This window comes from Salmo salar, chromosome ssa10 (genome assembly GCF_905237065.1).
Source record: "Salmo salar chromosome ssa10, Ssal_v3.1, whole genome shotgun sequence".
In the NCBI taxonomy this organism is placed as follows: Eukaryota; Metazoa; Chordata; class Actinopteri; order Salmoniformes; family Salmonidae; genus Salmo; species Salmo salar.
In genome coordinates this window covers 74,355,791-74,369,898 of record NC_059451.1, presented here as the reverse complement: position 1 = coordinate 74,369,898, position 14,108 = coordinate 74,355,791, and the positions used below count along the sequence as shown (strand labels likewise).

The 14,108-nt window shown below is 40.4% G+C and overlaps 1 protein-coding gene across 7 annotated transcripts in view; it reads right to left on the bottom strand.

The window, feature by feature from the left end:
* The window catches only part of LOC106561060 (transcription factor SOX-6), a 146,934-nt gene that overhangs the window by 71,573 nt on the left and 61,253 nt on the right, over nt 1–14,108 (bottom strand). For 3 of the 7 annotated variants that reach the window (XM_014124667.2, XM_014124666.2, XM_014124668.2), the window contains exons 3-4: nt 12,145–12,364; nt 9,502–9,706 (exon numbers count right to left, since the gene is read on the bottom strand). The exons of 2 other annotated variants lie outside the window; for them this stretch is intronic. In XM_014124667.2, coding sequence (XP_013980142.2) covers nt 9,502–9,706; nt 12,145–12,363 — 424 coding nt within the window. In that variant the 5' untranslated portion in view covers nt 12,364. The remainder of the gene's footprint in view (nt 1–9,501; nt 9,707–12,144; nt 12,365–14,108) is intronic. 2 more of the 7 variants (XM_045688091.1, XM_045688089.1) reach the window with 1 other exon arrangement.

The window sequence follows — 14,108 nt, the reverse complement described above, 5'->3', positions numbered from 1 at the left end:
TGAAATTCTAACTGTTACAGTACAGTGCCCTGAGTCATCATCGCTGTAATTCATGTCATCGTGATCTGAAACTTCAAAAAGGGAGCTAAAACAGAAAGATGTTAGTTGTAGCCAATGGATGGTTGAATCCTAATCTACAACACAGTGTTTGGGTTATTGGTTTTGCTAATTCATTTTGCCTTGGCTAAGTGCTTTCAGTACGATCAATGTGACTGGTGGGTCCCTGGGGACTACAGTCATACTAATTAGGAGTGAAACAATAGGCCTGTATTTTTATTCATTAACAACGTACCGTTACTGTATATTTCACCATTGTATTTCACCATTAGTGTTTTGATTATATGAATTCATTTAATTTTACACATAGAATTCTGTTAACTACTTTTTCGAGTATTAAAATATATTACCCATACACACACACACACCCATAAACACACACACACACACACACACACACAAACACACACACAGTCAACGCTGCTGTTCTAATATATACTATTGACTTCACTACCCACTTTATATTGATAAATACAGTCCATTATTACATTGCATATGACTTCTTCTATTACTTCCAGTACTTGTTATTTTTGACTTGATTATTGATGAATGTACTGCATTGTTGAGGTAGATAGCACATAAGCATTCCCCTGCACCTTTTATACCTGCTGTAAACTGTGTACGTGACTAGGGCTGTTCCGGTGACTGTATTACCACCACACCGGCGGTCTTGAGTCAAATTCCACGTGACCATCTAGTCAAAGTAATTAGGCTTCTCCAAAGCTCTGATGCTGCTGATGGTCATTTGTAGCGTACCAAACTTGCTAACTGCCTGGTACTCAGCACTCTATTTTACCTCGAATCACTCTGACGTCAATGCAAATGTGATCGAAAATCTAATCACACACTTCATGAGAGCCCATGAGCTCATGTGGACCAACATTTCTATAGGCTATGCAATTTCACACATATATTATTTAGAATATGTAAAGACAAGATTAAATCAAGAATAGTCTGATGGTTGACAATATTAGCCTATCACTTGTGAATTACATATTATCACTATATATTATCACTTGTGAATGATGCCAAGTTTAAGGCAAGAAACAATGCCTTTTTTTTGTGACGTTTTCTAATCTTAGTTGCACACCTCATGTATCCTAGCCCATAGGCCTATATATGTTTTGATAAGGTTTGTATCACAACTAAAGTGGCCAAATAACTTCAAAGTTAAGCACATTCACCTGCTTTACCAGTGGTGTAGAGCCTAACTGGCATACATAAGCAGTGCGTGAGTTTCAAGTTTGGGGAAGATAATTTGAACAATAAAAATGCAGCTTTATCATAAAAGCATTACATGCATAATCGCATTTACGGTCACTCTTGATAATGGTGTTTTCCGCTGACGGAACATTATAGGCTACTGCCGCGTGCGCATTGCTGTGCTTACAATGTGAAGAAATAGCCTAATATTTTATCAACATTTTAAGCTAAACGTTCTGATCTGTTGCGTCAGCCTCATTCCGTAAAAAAGCTTTTGGGATGCTAATGGTTGTATTCATTTGGGATTTATCGCATCCCACAACTATCCCAGAGTATGTTTGGAATATTTATTTCTAGCACAGAATAGAGTAGGTAAACTTTTGTACAATGGGGGATAGTAGATTGACAAAGGCTAGTGCTTTGCTGTTCGTTAGGCCTACTCATCTTATTGGCTGACGAAAAGTAAATATGGACAGTTCTTCCAATATCTTCAATATGCACCTCGGAATTGGATAAGGACGCCCGCAGTTGCATCCCTGATGAGTCTGTCTTCACTTGTAGCCTGTGAGAAAGACACGATCACTTGTTGGAAAGCCGTGTGAGTGAGATGAGAGGTGCTTCGGATCAAACAGCACTCAGGGAGAAGGGCTGCAAAAGGCATGGATTTTTTTAGGTTGCATTATGGCCACACAAAGGGGAAATTCGAGGCATTATCAAGTGCTCCTCAAAATGTGAATGAGAGACTGATGTAGTGTGTACAGCCTGCGCAAAAAAAACTAAGCAGAGCTCATGCCCTTCAAGCGACTTTTTTCAAATCATCATTAGTCGCATCATGCAGCCTTACAATGTATTAAAAATCAAAACATATAGCCCAACGTTTGTAGAACAACTAAAGTTAAATGAATAACTCTAAATTAAGCATACAGGAGTACCTATTTCTTCCTTAACCGCTCAACACAGAATAGCCAAATGTGCTCACTTCCTCAAATCGTTTGGAGAAAATATCCTTTATTTTATTTAGCTTTGTTCAATTGTATTCTTCATACTATAAAATAATGTAAAATAATGCCACGGAATTCTAAGCAAATCTTGTCTGCTAAATGAACTAGTGTAGCCCACAGCCATATGGCATAACCAAATCAGGGCCTAACATAGGGACAACTCAGAGTATGCTATTCTGTTCTTCTGAAATATCATGTTTCTTTAGACCTGTCTAAAATAAATAATTGATTTATTCTGAAGGTGTAGGCTATATTACATGGATTTATTATACTTTTTAAAATGTAGATGTTCCAAAGGTCTGTATCAGTGGCTTGTAGGCTATGTGTAGAAGCCAGGAGATGCTAAATGTGTTTACATTAATTAACGGTCAATTACCATGAGATCGACACAGCCACAGCCCTAGGTGAGACCATAAACTGCTCGTGTACATAAACATTATGTGACAAATACATTTGACTTGATTTTGATTTGTTGATTTGCTACACCCTCAATATGTATTTGGACCATAGATTTAAGATATTAGGGTATTCATTATTTATTCATTTATTTATTTGAGGGTATTTTCATCAATCTGCAAAAAAAAAGCACTTTATGTATTAAAGTAGTCAAAAGTTTCGTATTTGGTCCCATATTCCTTGCACGCAATGACTACACCAAGCTTGTGACTACAAATTTGTTGGATGCATTTACGGTTTGTTTTGGTTGTGTTTTGGATTATGATTTGTCCAATATGAACTAAATGGTGAAAAGTCGTGTGCCATTTTGGAGTAACTTTTATTGTAAGTACGAATAGAAGATGTTTATGAACATTTCTACATCCATGTGGATCCTACCATGATTATGGATAATCATGAATGAATCGTGAATGATGATGAGAGAGAAGGTCACAGAGGCACAAAGATCATACCCCCAACAAAATGCTAACCTCCCCTGTTATTGGTAACGGTGAGAGGTTAGCATGTTTTGTTGTAGCCTCTGAATGGCATCTCACTCATTATTATTCATGATTCATTCATTTCTTAATCATGGCATTATCAGGATTAAATGTAGAAGTGTTCAGAAACATCTTATCTACTCACTCAAAAAGAAAACTTGATGGATTCTCTAGTCACCATGCGGACAGGACAGTGGATTCAGGGAAATCGAAAGGGAGAGGGGGTATGTCTCTCCATTGGTATATACCTGATGGTAAAATGCAGACCTTTCTACCTCTCAAGAGGTTGTTATCATGACTGTTGTATATATTCCACCTCAGGAGAACAACAAGCTGGCACTTAATGAACTGCAAAAGGACAATATAGGAACAAGGCGGAATCCTATTACACCGGCTACAAATCTCAACGCATGTGGCAGGGGCTACAGTCCATTACAGATTACAAAGGTAGACCTAGTCGTGACCAATCCAACGATGCCTCTCTACCAGCGAACTCAAAGCATTTTATGCAAGTTTTGACAAAAACAACACCGTGCACGAGGTTACCCGCCGTCCCAGAGAACTGGGTGATCTTGCTCTCCGAGGCCAATGTGAGTAAAGTTTTCAATCTGGTCAAAACTCGCAAGGCTGCGGGGCTGGACGGTATTCCAGGGCGCATTCTCAGAGCATGCGCAGACCAGCTGGTAGGCATCTTCATGGTCATTTTCAAACCTCTCCTTGTCCCAGTCTGTAATCTCCACCTGTCTCAAACTGACCACCTTCATTCCTGCCCCCAACAGCTGTAAGGCTACCTGCCACAATGACTATCGCTCTGTAGCACTACCATCTGTAATCATGAAGTGCTTTGAAAGTCTGGTCATGGCATCCTAGACCCATTCATTTTGCATACTGCCACAACAGATCTACAGACGATGGAATCTCAACTGCACTCCATAATGCCCTCTCTCACCTGTGCAAGACGAAGACCTATGTGAGAATGCTGGCTCACATCAAAACCATTATCCCAGAAACCCTAGACCCACTCCAATTTGCATACCGCACCAACAGATTCACAGATGATGCAATCTATTGCACTCCACACTGCCCTTTCCCACCTGGACAAAAATAACACCTATGTGAGAATGCTATTCATTGACTACAGCTCAGTGTTCAACACCATAGTGCCCTCCAAGATCGTCACCAAGCTCGGGAAACTGGGACTGAAAACCTCCCTCTGCAACTGGACTCGGGACTTCCTGACGGGCCGACCAGGTGCTGAGAGTAGGCAACGCTTCCTCTGCCACGTTGACCCTCAACCCCAAAGTGTGTACGCTTAGCCCTCTCCTGTACTTCTTGTTTACCCACGACTGTGTGGCCATGCACGACTCCAACTCCATCATCAAGTTTTCAGACAACACAACATTAACAGGCTGCAGTGGAGAGGGTCAAGAGCTTGAAGTTCCTCAGTGTCCACATCACTGAGGACTTAACATGTTCCTCTCACACCAGAACAGTTGTGAAGACATGGAAATGCCTCTTCTACATCAGGAGGCTGAAACAATTTGGCATAGCCCCTCAGATCCTCAGGAACTTTTACAGCTGCACCTGAGAGCATCTTGACTAGTTGTATCGCCGTCTGATATGGCAACTGCACCGCTTGCAACCGGAAGGCCCTACAGAGAGTGGTGCGGACAGCCCAGCATATCACTTGGGGCAAGCTCCAAGCCATTCAGGACGTACAGTGCTTTAGAAAGTATTCATACCCCTTAACTTATTCCACATTTTGTTGTGTTACAGCCTGGATTCAAAATGTATTAAATAACATTTTAAAAATCTCACCCATTTACCCCATAATGACAAAGTGAAAACATATTTTTAGACATTTTAGCAAATTTATTGAAAAATAAATACCTCAATTACATAAGTATTCACACCTGAGTCCAAACTTTGTAGAAGCACCTTTGATTACAGCTTTGAGTCATCTTTGGTATGTCTGTATCAGCTTTGCACATCTGGATTTGGGGATTTTCTCCCATTCTTCCTTCCAGATTTTCTCAAGCTCTGTTAAGTTAGATGGGGATTGGCGGTGAACAGCAATCTTTCCACCGATTTTATATGGGATTCAAGTCTGGGCTTCGGCTGGGCCACTCAAGGACTTTCACATTCTTGTTCTGAAGCCATTCCATCGTTCCTTTGGCTGTATGCTTGGGGTGATTGTCCTGTTGGAACGTAAATCTTTACCCCAGTCTAAGGTCGTTTGTGCTCTCTCATCAAGGATTTGCCTGCATTTTGCTTCATTCATTGTTCCTCTATCCTTACCAGTCTCCCAGTCCCTGCCACTGAAAAGCATAAACATAGCATGACGCTGCCACCACCATGCTTTATGGTAGGGATGGTGTTAGACGGATGATGAGCTGTGCCTGGTTTTCTCCAGACATAGTACTTCGCATTCAGGCCAAAGAATAACATTTTTGTCTCATCTGACCACAAAATATTTTGCCTTATGCTCTCAGCGTCTTTCATGTGCCTTTTTGCAAACTCTAGCCCGGCCGTCACGTGGCCATTTTCTCAGAAGTGGCATCTGTCTGGCCACTCTCCCATAAAACACAGATTGGTGAAGTGCTGTAGAGACTGTTGTCCTTCTAACAGGTTCTCCCATCTCAGTCAATGAGCTATGTAGTTTTGTCAGAGTGGTCATTGGGTTCTTGGTCACCTCCCTGACCAACACAACAAAATGTAGAATAAATCAAGGGGTATGAATCCTTTCTGAAGGCACTGTATATATTACTGTATATATTCCTGCTATCAGTCACTTTTCAACCCTGTTTACATGGATATCCTACTACCAGTTAGTGTTGTCATGATACCATCATTTTGACTTTGATACCAGGTTTAGTATCAAGATTCTCGATACCATCACGATATTCAATATCAAAACAAAACCACTGCAAAAAAAAAATTGTTAAGTTATTTCACTGCATGTGATGCAGTGAAATCCAGGTCAGATTAGGTGCATATAGATGGCGGCCCCCATGCAATTATCATAATTCCTCTAATGGCAGTTGATCCAGACAGAAACTCAGCTACTGCTTCATTCAATTGTTGGGCGTCTTTTGAGTTCAATATCATTACATTTGATATGTGTGACCCGTTTCAAGAAGCTAGGTGTATGCCGCACTTCACTACTTCACAGGAGAGGCATTTTAACTTTAACTTTTTTTTTTTATCAAAATGCGTTTTCTGGCAGAAATGCCTTCTGGATCATGTGAACTTTCAAGTGCCTTAATAACAAACTTGTATGGCATCTGTAAATACTAATAAAATGGGTAATTTACAAGCCTAGCTGGTTTAGTCAAAGAAAAAGTAAGGAACCTTCCCGCAAGCCATGATTGCCTGAGATAATGGATGTGCTGGACATGATTTTGGATTGTTCTGCCATGTAGCACGCGTCTGTCTATAACATGAGCTGCTCAGTATGTGTAGATAATCCTTGCTACCACAGCTTTTTTGAAAGACAATGTTAGTCATGCTAGCTAGCGAACATTAGCTTGCTGGCTCGCTAGTTAACGTTATGTGTATGATCTCTGTATTAATATATATTTTTGGTATTTCAGAAACCCATTTACATTGTTAGTTAGTTAGCTTTATCTACCATCAGATTCATACACCAGTATTTCATGCATAGTGGCTAGCTATGACAATCCGTTTGTACTGTAGCTATGGGTTGGGATTATGGTTCATTGTTTAACTAGCTAGCTACATGTCTAAACAAAATATTCCACTTTGCAAGAGAATGATTACATGACCAATCAAGTTAGCCAGGTGTGTCTGGGGGTGATTACGGCCATCTATTGCATTTCATGAACATGTGTGCAAGTCTAGACTATAGTGCCCCATCCACTTAGCTAGAAGTGCCTGAGGTGTGGTTATAGTATGTATTTTACATGACACATCAATTAAGACAAGTGTCTGGGTAAGCATCATCTAATAATTATACAATATTTGTATCTGGACACTTTCAAAGTCAGATTAGGATATAGGCCAAGGACTAGATAAAGTGTATTTTTACCTGGAGTTTTTCCCTTATTGTAGGCTACTACTTTCACCACTTTTAATATTGGAATCTTTAGTTGTTTACAACAATACCTTACTCACTCTGTTTAGCACATGGCCTCACATGTGAATCCTTAAAGAGATGAGTGGGGCTAAGGCTTAAGAGGGTATCAACTTTCAAAGCAGAATTGCTTTCCTATTGTTCCTCAACTGCAGTTTATGATATACCATTTTGTAGCTCTGAGTCTCTACTTTTTTATCCAATATAAAAAACACAATTTCTAATTTTGCTACACAAGACCGAATCGAGGCCGTGGGTCACATTTTTTACATCAACATTTTTCAGAGACAGCCATGTATGCATTAATGAATCAATTATACAATCAATTTGACTTTGCATTTACCAATCTAACTACATAAGAACATAATTCTAATAATTTATTTGAATGGTAAATCTCTATTGATGAACTGGGTAATTCGAGATGTAACCTAGGCCTATTCACATGAATGCATATTCAATAGGAGTGTGAGCATTCATTGAGTTATTGAGCTTGTTTTGGCTGATTTCATGGGGTTACAGAAGACAATCTGTTTCCCTTCCATTCGGGACTTATTTTATTGTACTGATTAACCACATTTGCATAGAAGTAGCTTATTTTATAAAAGTGTGCGCTGTCTCTTTAACCAGTAATGAGGCCAAGAGACCGATTAAGTTCATTAATAAAGTTTTGGTGGCAATCAGCTTTGAAATCGCATATCTTGTGTTATAGCTTGCATATTATCACAAACAAAGTACCAGGGTAGTGAATTTATGATAACTTCAGTTGTAAGCTAGCAAGAACAGTTAGTCTATAAAGCAGTACCGGTATCTTCTTGCCTTGTAAAGTGTTCTAGGCTGTATGGACATTGTTTTGCGAACAGTAATTAACAGTTTCAACATTTCTACATTCCGTGTCGCATTATTCAAGTGTGTTAACTTCTGTGCAGCATGAGTGTGGAGCTAACATGATCCAGCCCAGACTCCCAGTGCAGGATAAGTGGAGCAGGCACAGTGCTTTCACGCTAAAAGGGCGATATTGCCGATAAATGAATCGTCATGGATCAACTCTTTTAGAAGTACCAAAAGTAACAAAAATTCTAGTACCGAACAGTTTTCATGTTCTAATATCGAAAAAGTACAGAAGTCTCGGTATACCGTGCAACACTACAACCAGTCACTTTTTAATGTATAAACCCACCTCAACCACTCCAGTACCCCTGCACATTGAATATGGTACTGGCACTGACCTGTATTTACAACCACTCCAGTACCCCTGCACATTGAATATGGTACTTGCACTGACCTGTATATCCTGGAATTCTCATGTTTCGAACTCACATCGCTGTTCTTGTGTTTTTTTTTGTGTGTTTAAAAAAAAGTATTTTCTATATTATTATTATCATCATCACTGCATTGTTGGGAAAGAGATCTCAAGGTAAGAATTTCACTGTACTGTTTAACACCTGTTGTATCCTGTGCACGTGGTGAATACTGTTTGAAACTTGAAAACACACACACACGAAGACGGTTCACTCACTGTAAACAAAAGACTTCAGCAGGGGTTCTTAAACTTTTTCAGCTCAAGATCCAAAATGAAAAAATCCCGTGACCCAAATCGTCCTCCATTGACTCAAATGAAGAAGAAATTGTTTTTGATTATATAGTAGATGCATTCTCATAACTTGCGACCCACCTCTTACATGCTTAGGGCCCACTTTTGGGTCACGACCCATAGTTTAAGAAACTCTGATCTACAGTACAGAAGAAATTGCAAAAAAAGCTGTGATGCCTTTGGCTATCCGGCAATAGAGATCACTACTCTACACTTCACTATATAAATAAAGTGAAGCATTTAAGACGAAAGATCAGTGGGCCTCTGATATCACGACAATTACAATGTGTAGCATAACAGTACAGAGAGTCGATAGAACTCCATAGCTTTGGGGAATAGGCACATGCAGGGGCATGCAATGGGAGTCAACCACTAGCCTGATGTGAGGTTTCACTTCTCACAGATCTATGATCTATGGCTGGGGGGGGGGATTTGTCGCTCATTGAAAGGTTCAAAAGATCCTCCGAAGAGCATATGGACACAAAGTAAAGGCTGAACATACTGTGTTTACGCAGGCGGGCATGTATGCACACACACATAGCACACGCACACACATGTGCAAGAGAGCTCACACACGCATGCACACATAGAGATGAGGGGGGGTTATAGGAGATCTCCTACCATCCTGTTCTGTCTTTGTCAGCTCTACTAGTTTCTTCTGTTTCAGTGTGTCCACCACGTCGGCCAGGCTTCCTTTGCGGCGCTCCGGTGTTCTGAAGGCGGATCCGCCTAGCAGCTCGACACAATCCTGGGAACACTCCTCAGGCTTTGGTGGAGATATAGTGTTATTCCGGTAGGAGTAACAGCCCTTGCTACTAGCATTGTCCTATAGGAACAAATGAAACAGGGGTGTTCTGGAATTAACGGAATGACAATACTAGGACTTTTTCATTTTTCTTTAGTAGCTCATGTCCATTATTTCAACTAATCACTCACCACAAAGTTAAGTGTACCTTACAATGTATTTCTCTAACAACTTTTAACTTTTCATCACCTCTCTATTGATATCCCTAGACTAATGCCTGTGGGTGTTGTTGCTGTGGGTGTTGTTTAAATTGTTGCTTAAATCATGGCAATCATCTTCTTACAGCAGAATTTAGACTCGGGCCAGGTTGCAAATCTCTGTATTGGCAGCCAGAGAGTGACACCTTCGCACAGAGGGACTGGCATGGCAGTGGGGAAAGGTCAAGTTGAGATCTATGTCCCAAATGGTTTCCTATTCCCTATGTAGTGCACTACCCATAGGACTCTGGTTAAAAGTAGTGTACTATATAGGGAATGGGGTGCCATTTGGGACAGACACCATAACTCAGCAGTTTCGCAACAAAGACAGTCCCCTTCGTGCTTGTACCAAGAACACGGTTACGGATATCCACTCCCTCCATCTTGTGATTGACGAATGCAACTCAATACAGAAGAATGACTCAGGTCATACATAGACTGTGGGGCAAGGGTGAGAGGTACATTTTACAACTGTCATACATGGAGATAGCTCTTTTTAACCTGAAAAGGACAGCTAACTCTGACCCTACATCAAAGAATCCCACAGGACTGACTATGGCCATTTGGGCCGAGTGATTCAGCCATGCTTTTTGTAGGACTATGCGTTTTTGAGACATTAAATAAACTTCCATCAACTAACATATGTGACTCGTTTCAGGAAACTAGGTGTATTTCGCGCGTCACTACTTCACATGGCATAAATCAAAATGCGTTTTTTTTTGCAGAAATGCCTTCTGGAACATGTGAACTTTCATGTGCCTTAATAACAAATATTTATGCCATCTGTAAATATGAATACAATTGTGAAATTACGAGCCTAGTTGGTTTAGCCACAGAAAAAGAAAGCAAACTTCCCGCTAGCCATGATTGGCTGAGATAATGAGTTCGGACCGGTCTGCCACTCTTCTGTCTATTTGAGCTGGTCAGTATGTGTAGGTAATCCTGTCTAACACGGCTTTTTAAAAAAATATCCCATAGTAGAACTGCATAAGTGTTGCTCTCCACTTTCTGGAGGACCGAGTTTTGAAATCAGTGTAATTAGAGTATAATAACTAAAGAGATGGAGAAAACACCTGTCTCTGGATTACATCTTCAAACTAAGTAAACCATGGCATCTGTGACAGAGAAGGAGAAGTGTCCAGCCATGTATACGTACGTGTAAGATATTCTAGCTAGCTACATTTTCAGATATGACATGTTTCTAATTTTGTCAGAAAGTCATTTTCATTTCAAGTTAAAGTGTACTGTTGGCTAGCTAGCTAATGTTAGCTGGCTGGCTCACTAGCTAACGTTACATGTCTGTGTATTAATATTATTTTTATCCCAGAGCCATTTGCATTGCTAGTTATAGCCTAATGTTAACTAGCTAGCTAACATTGAACCTGGTTGGTTAGCTACCTGCAGATTCATGCAGGGTAGTAATGTTATGAGTTGGGATTATGATTCATTTTTTAGCTAGCTAGCTACATGTCTAAACAAAAGACTTCACTAAGCTAGTATCCATTTCAATAGAATGTTCATGATGTCACTGTGACCCGACAGCTGTTGATAGACGTATTTGGTCAATTCGCTCGCACATGGCCGGTGTCAGTAAACGTGGGCAAAAAAGCGCAAATTGTTGCCAGCAGCACAGTTGCAGTTAGCAACACTCTGGACAACATAAAAACAGCCTAACCAGCTCTGCTAGGGCGAGTAAAATGGTCAGAGTGAGCTGTTCTCTCATTTGTGTCTGTAATTAGCTAGCCAACGCTAACCAGTTAGCTTGGGTGCTAGACTGCTGTTAGGACAGAACGCTCGGATCAACCATTAAAAAGATGGATGGGGATGAAGCTTAAAAGGGCGTGAACGATGCTGAATGGGTGTACTTTTATTCAAAGTAAAAAATACAAATTCAAATTTTGATACATAAGATCCTATGGGCTTTGGTCAAAAGTAGCGCACTATATAGGGAATAAGGTGCCATTTGGGACGCAAACATACTGTTTGGTATTAAATGCACATTGTCCATCAGTAGACACTCTAGCACAGGTGGCCTGACGAGAGGTTTATTCCTGTATGTTTTCTCCTCCTCTTACAGAGCGGGGGAGGGGGATCTCCAAGAACTTTAGATGGCTTTGACTAACAGCGACATCTTAAGACATCCTTGAAACTGCTCCAAGAGGCATTTGTCTTAAAGAGGAAGATTCCTCTGTAATAGGGCTCAGTGACAGTGTGTCAATCTGACGGAGAGTGTGTGTGTTTGTGTGTGTGTGTGTGTCTCACTGTCTGAATAGGGCCTATACTCTCCCAGTCCGACTCAGGCTGGCTGTCTCTGTTTGGCTGGTGCTCCTCTGGGAGGGGTTTGCCGTGCAGAGGGGGCGTAACTGGCTGGCCATGGCTTTCTCTGTCCTCATTGGCCCAGCCCACACTGTCCTGACCTATCGCTTCCTCTTCCTCTGTCGCCGGGGGAAACGGAGGTGTTGCTCGCTTGGAAGACATCATTCTATAAGGAAACAGGGAGAGGGAAAACATTTATGAATTTCCTCGATATTCAGGCATATCTACAGTATATCAATCTTGAAACAGATATGCACCCGCTGGGAAAAACCCAAAACAACCCCTAGAATTGAATTCCAGGATTAGGGTGGATGGTGGGATGATTAAATGCTCTCATACTGGAAGAGAAAGACAGAAAGAAATTGTGAACCACAGGAAGACTTCCTGGATTAAGCTGATGTTGCTGATGGCAGATCGCATGGAGATAAACACCCAAACTCTGATGTGGGTTTTATCAGTGGTGTGACTCCATCGCCTACTGATTCCTAGAAGTCGAGTATTGAGGTCCATCATTAGGAAGACAATCACGACTACACTGCAAATCAAGTCTTTCTAGTGTGCGGTTTTTACACTTGTTTTTTTTTATAAAACTAGTTGTCCCTGCCAAAACTAGCATCTGGATTTAAAAGCACTGCGGTGCAGAGGGGTTTCTCTGTCTTCTTCTCCAGTGCCCCCCCACACATCCACCCACAGCGAACACCCATACCCATTTGAGATAGGAGTATCTATTAGACAGCCCCGCTGGCACATGTGGTTCCTTGGAAGTTGTGGGAATGTACATTTTTGGTTTCACATTGGTTGTGGGAACAAAGTCATATGTTTCCTGACCGGTAAAACTGTATGTTTTTTAAACGTTCTGAGACAGAAGTGAAAATATAGCCTGTTCTGGGAACGTTTATTTATTGGTTGCATGGAGGTTCTGAGAATGTTTTACTCTGGTTCCTTAAAAGTTTTTCTGGGACATTTTATTAATACTCTGAGAATGGAATTTATAGGTTATTTTGAGGGTTTTGAATAACTTTGTTAAAGGTGCAATAAACAGAAATCGCTCTGCCATTTCCTGGTTGCTAAAATTCAAATAGTCCGCCTAATTTCAGTTTATGTGACAAAACAAGCAATGCATAATGTAAAGAATCACTGTACCATCTAAACCGCTGTGAAATATATTTTCAATAACCCAAAATATTGTATTTTCAGCTGTTTGAAGCTGGTGTACAAAACCGAAAGTAAAAGACGCAAAAACAAAACTTAAGAACGGGAAGCATAGAAATAGCGTGCTTAGAAAAGATCTATCGCTTATTAAACTTGCTTTCAATGAGAATGACATTCTCATTAGTCGCCCAAAAAGATAAAAACTTTCACTGAATGTTTCAATAAGACTGTTTATTTGGGATTAAGCACAGATAGGACAAATGGAAATTCATTTCCTTAGGCATTAATCATGCAAACACATTTCTTTTTTATTGTGAAAGGCATTAGGGATATTCAAAACTATAATTGTCTGTTGTGTATCAATGGAATTAGTCCACTGTGCCACCGGGTTGGAGCTAGCATGCAATGTTACTGTTTTTTACGCATAAAGCTGTCAATTTTTGTCTATTCAAAAATAACTAATTTTATAAGGAAACAAGCACTCATTAAGATCAGGTGTGCCAATTAGTGGGCACGGCCGACACACCTGAACACACTTACCAAGATAGAGGATAGAGAGAGTTTTGTTGATGCTGAAAATGGAATGTATATGTTTTTAAATAATATTCTTTGAACGTTCTCTGATTGTCACTAAAGTTTTCTTGTGTTTTTTTATGGAACGTTTTCTTAACGTTCTCTGAACAATTTGACAACATGACTTTATGAACCATGAGGAAACCTGTAAGAACCTTAACGCTGAAGTACCGGAATTCACACAG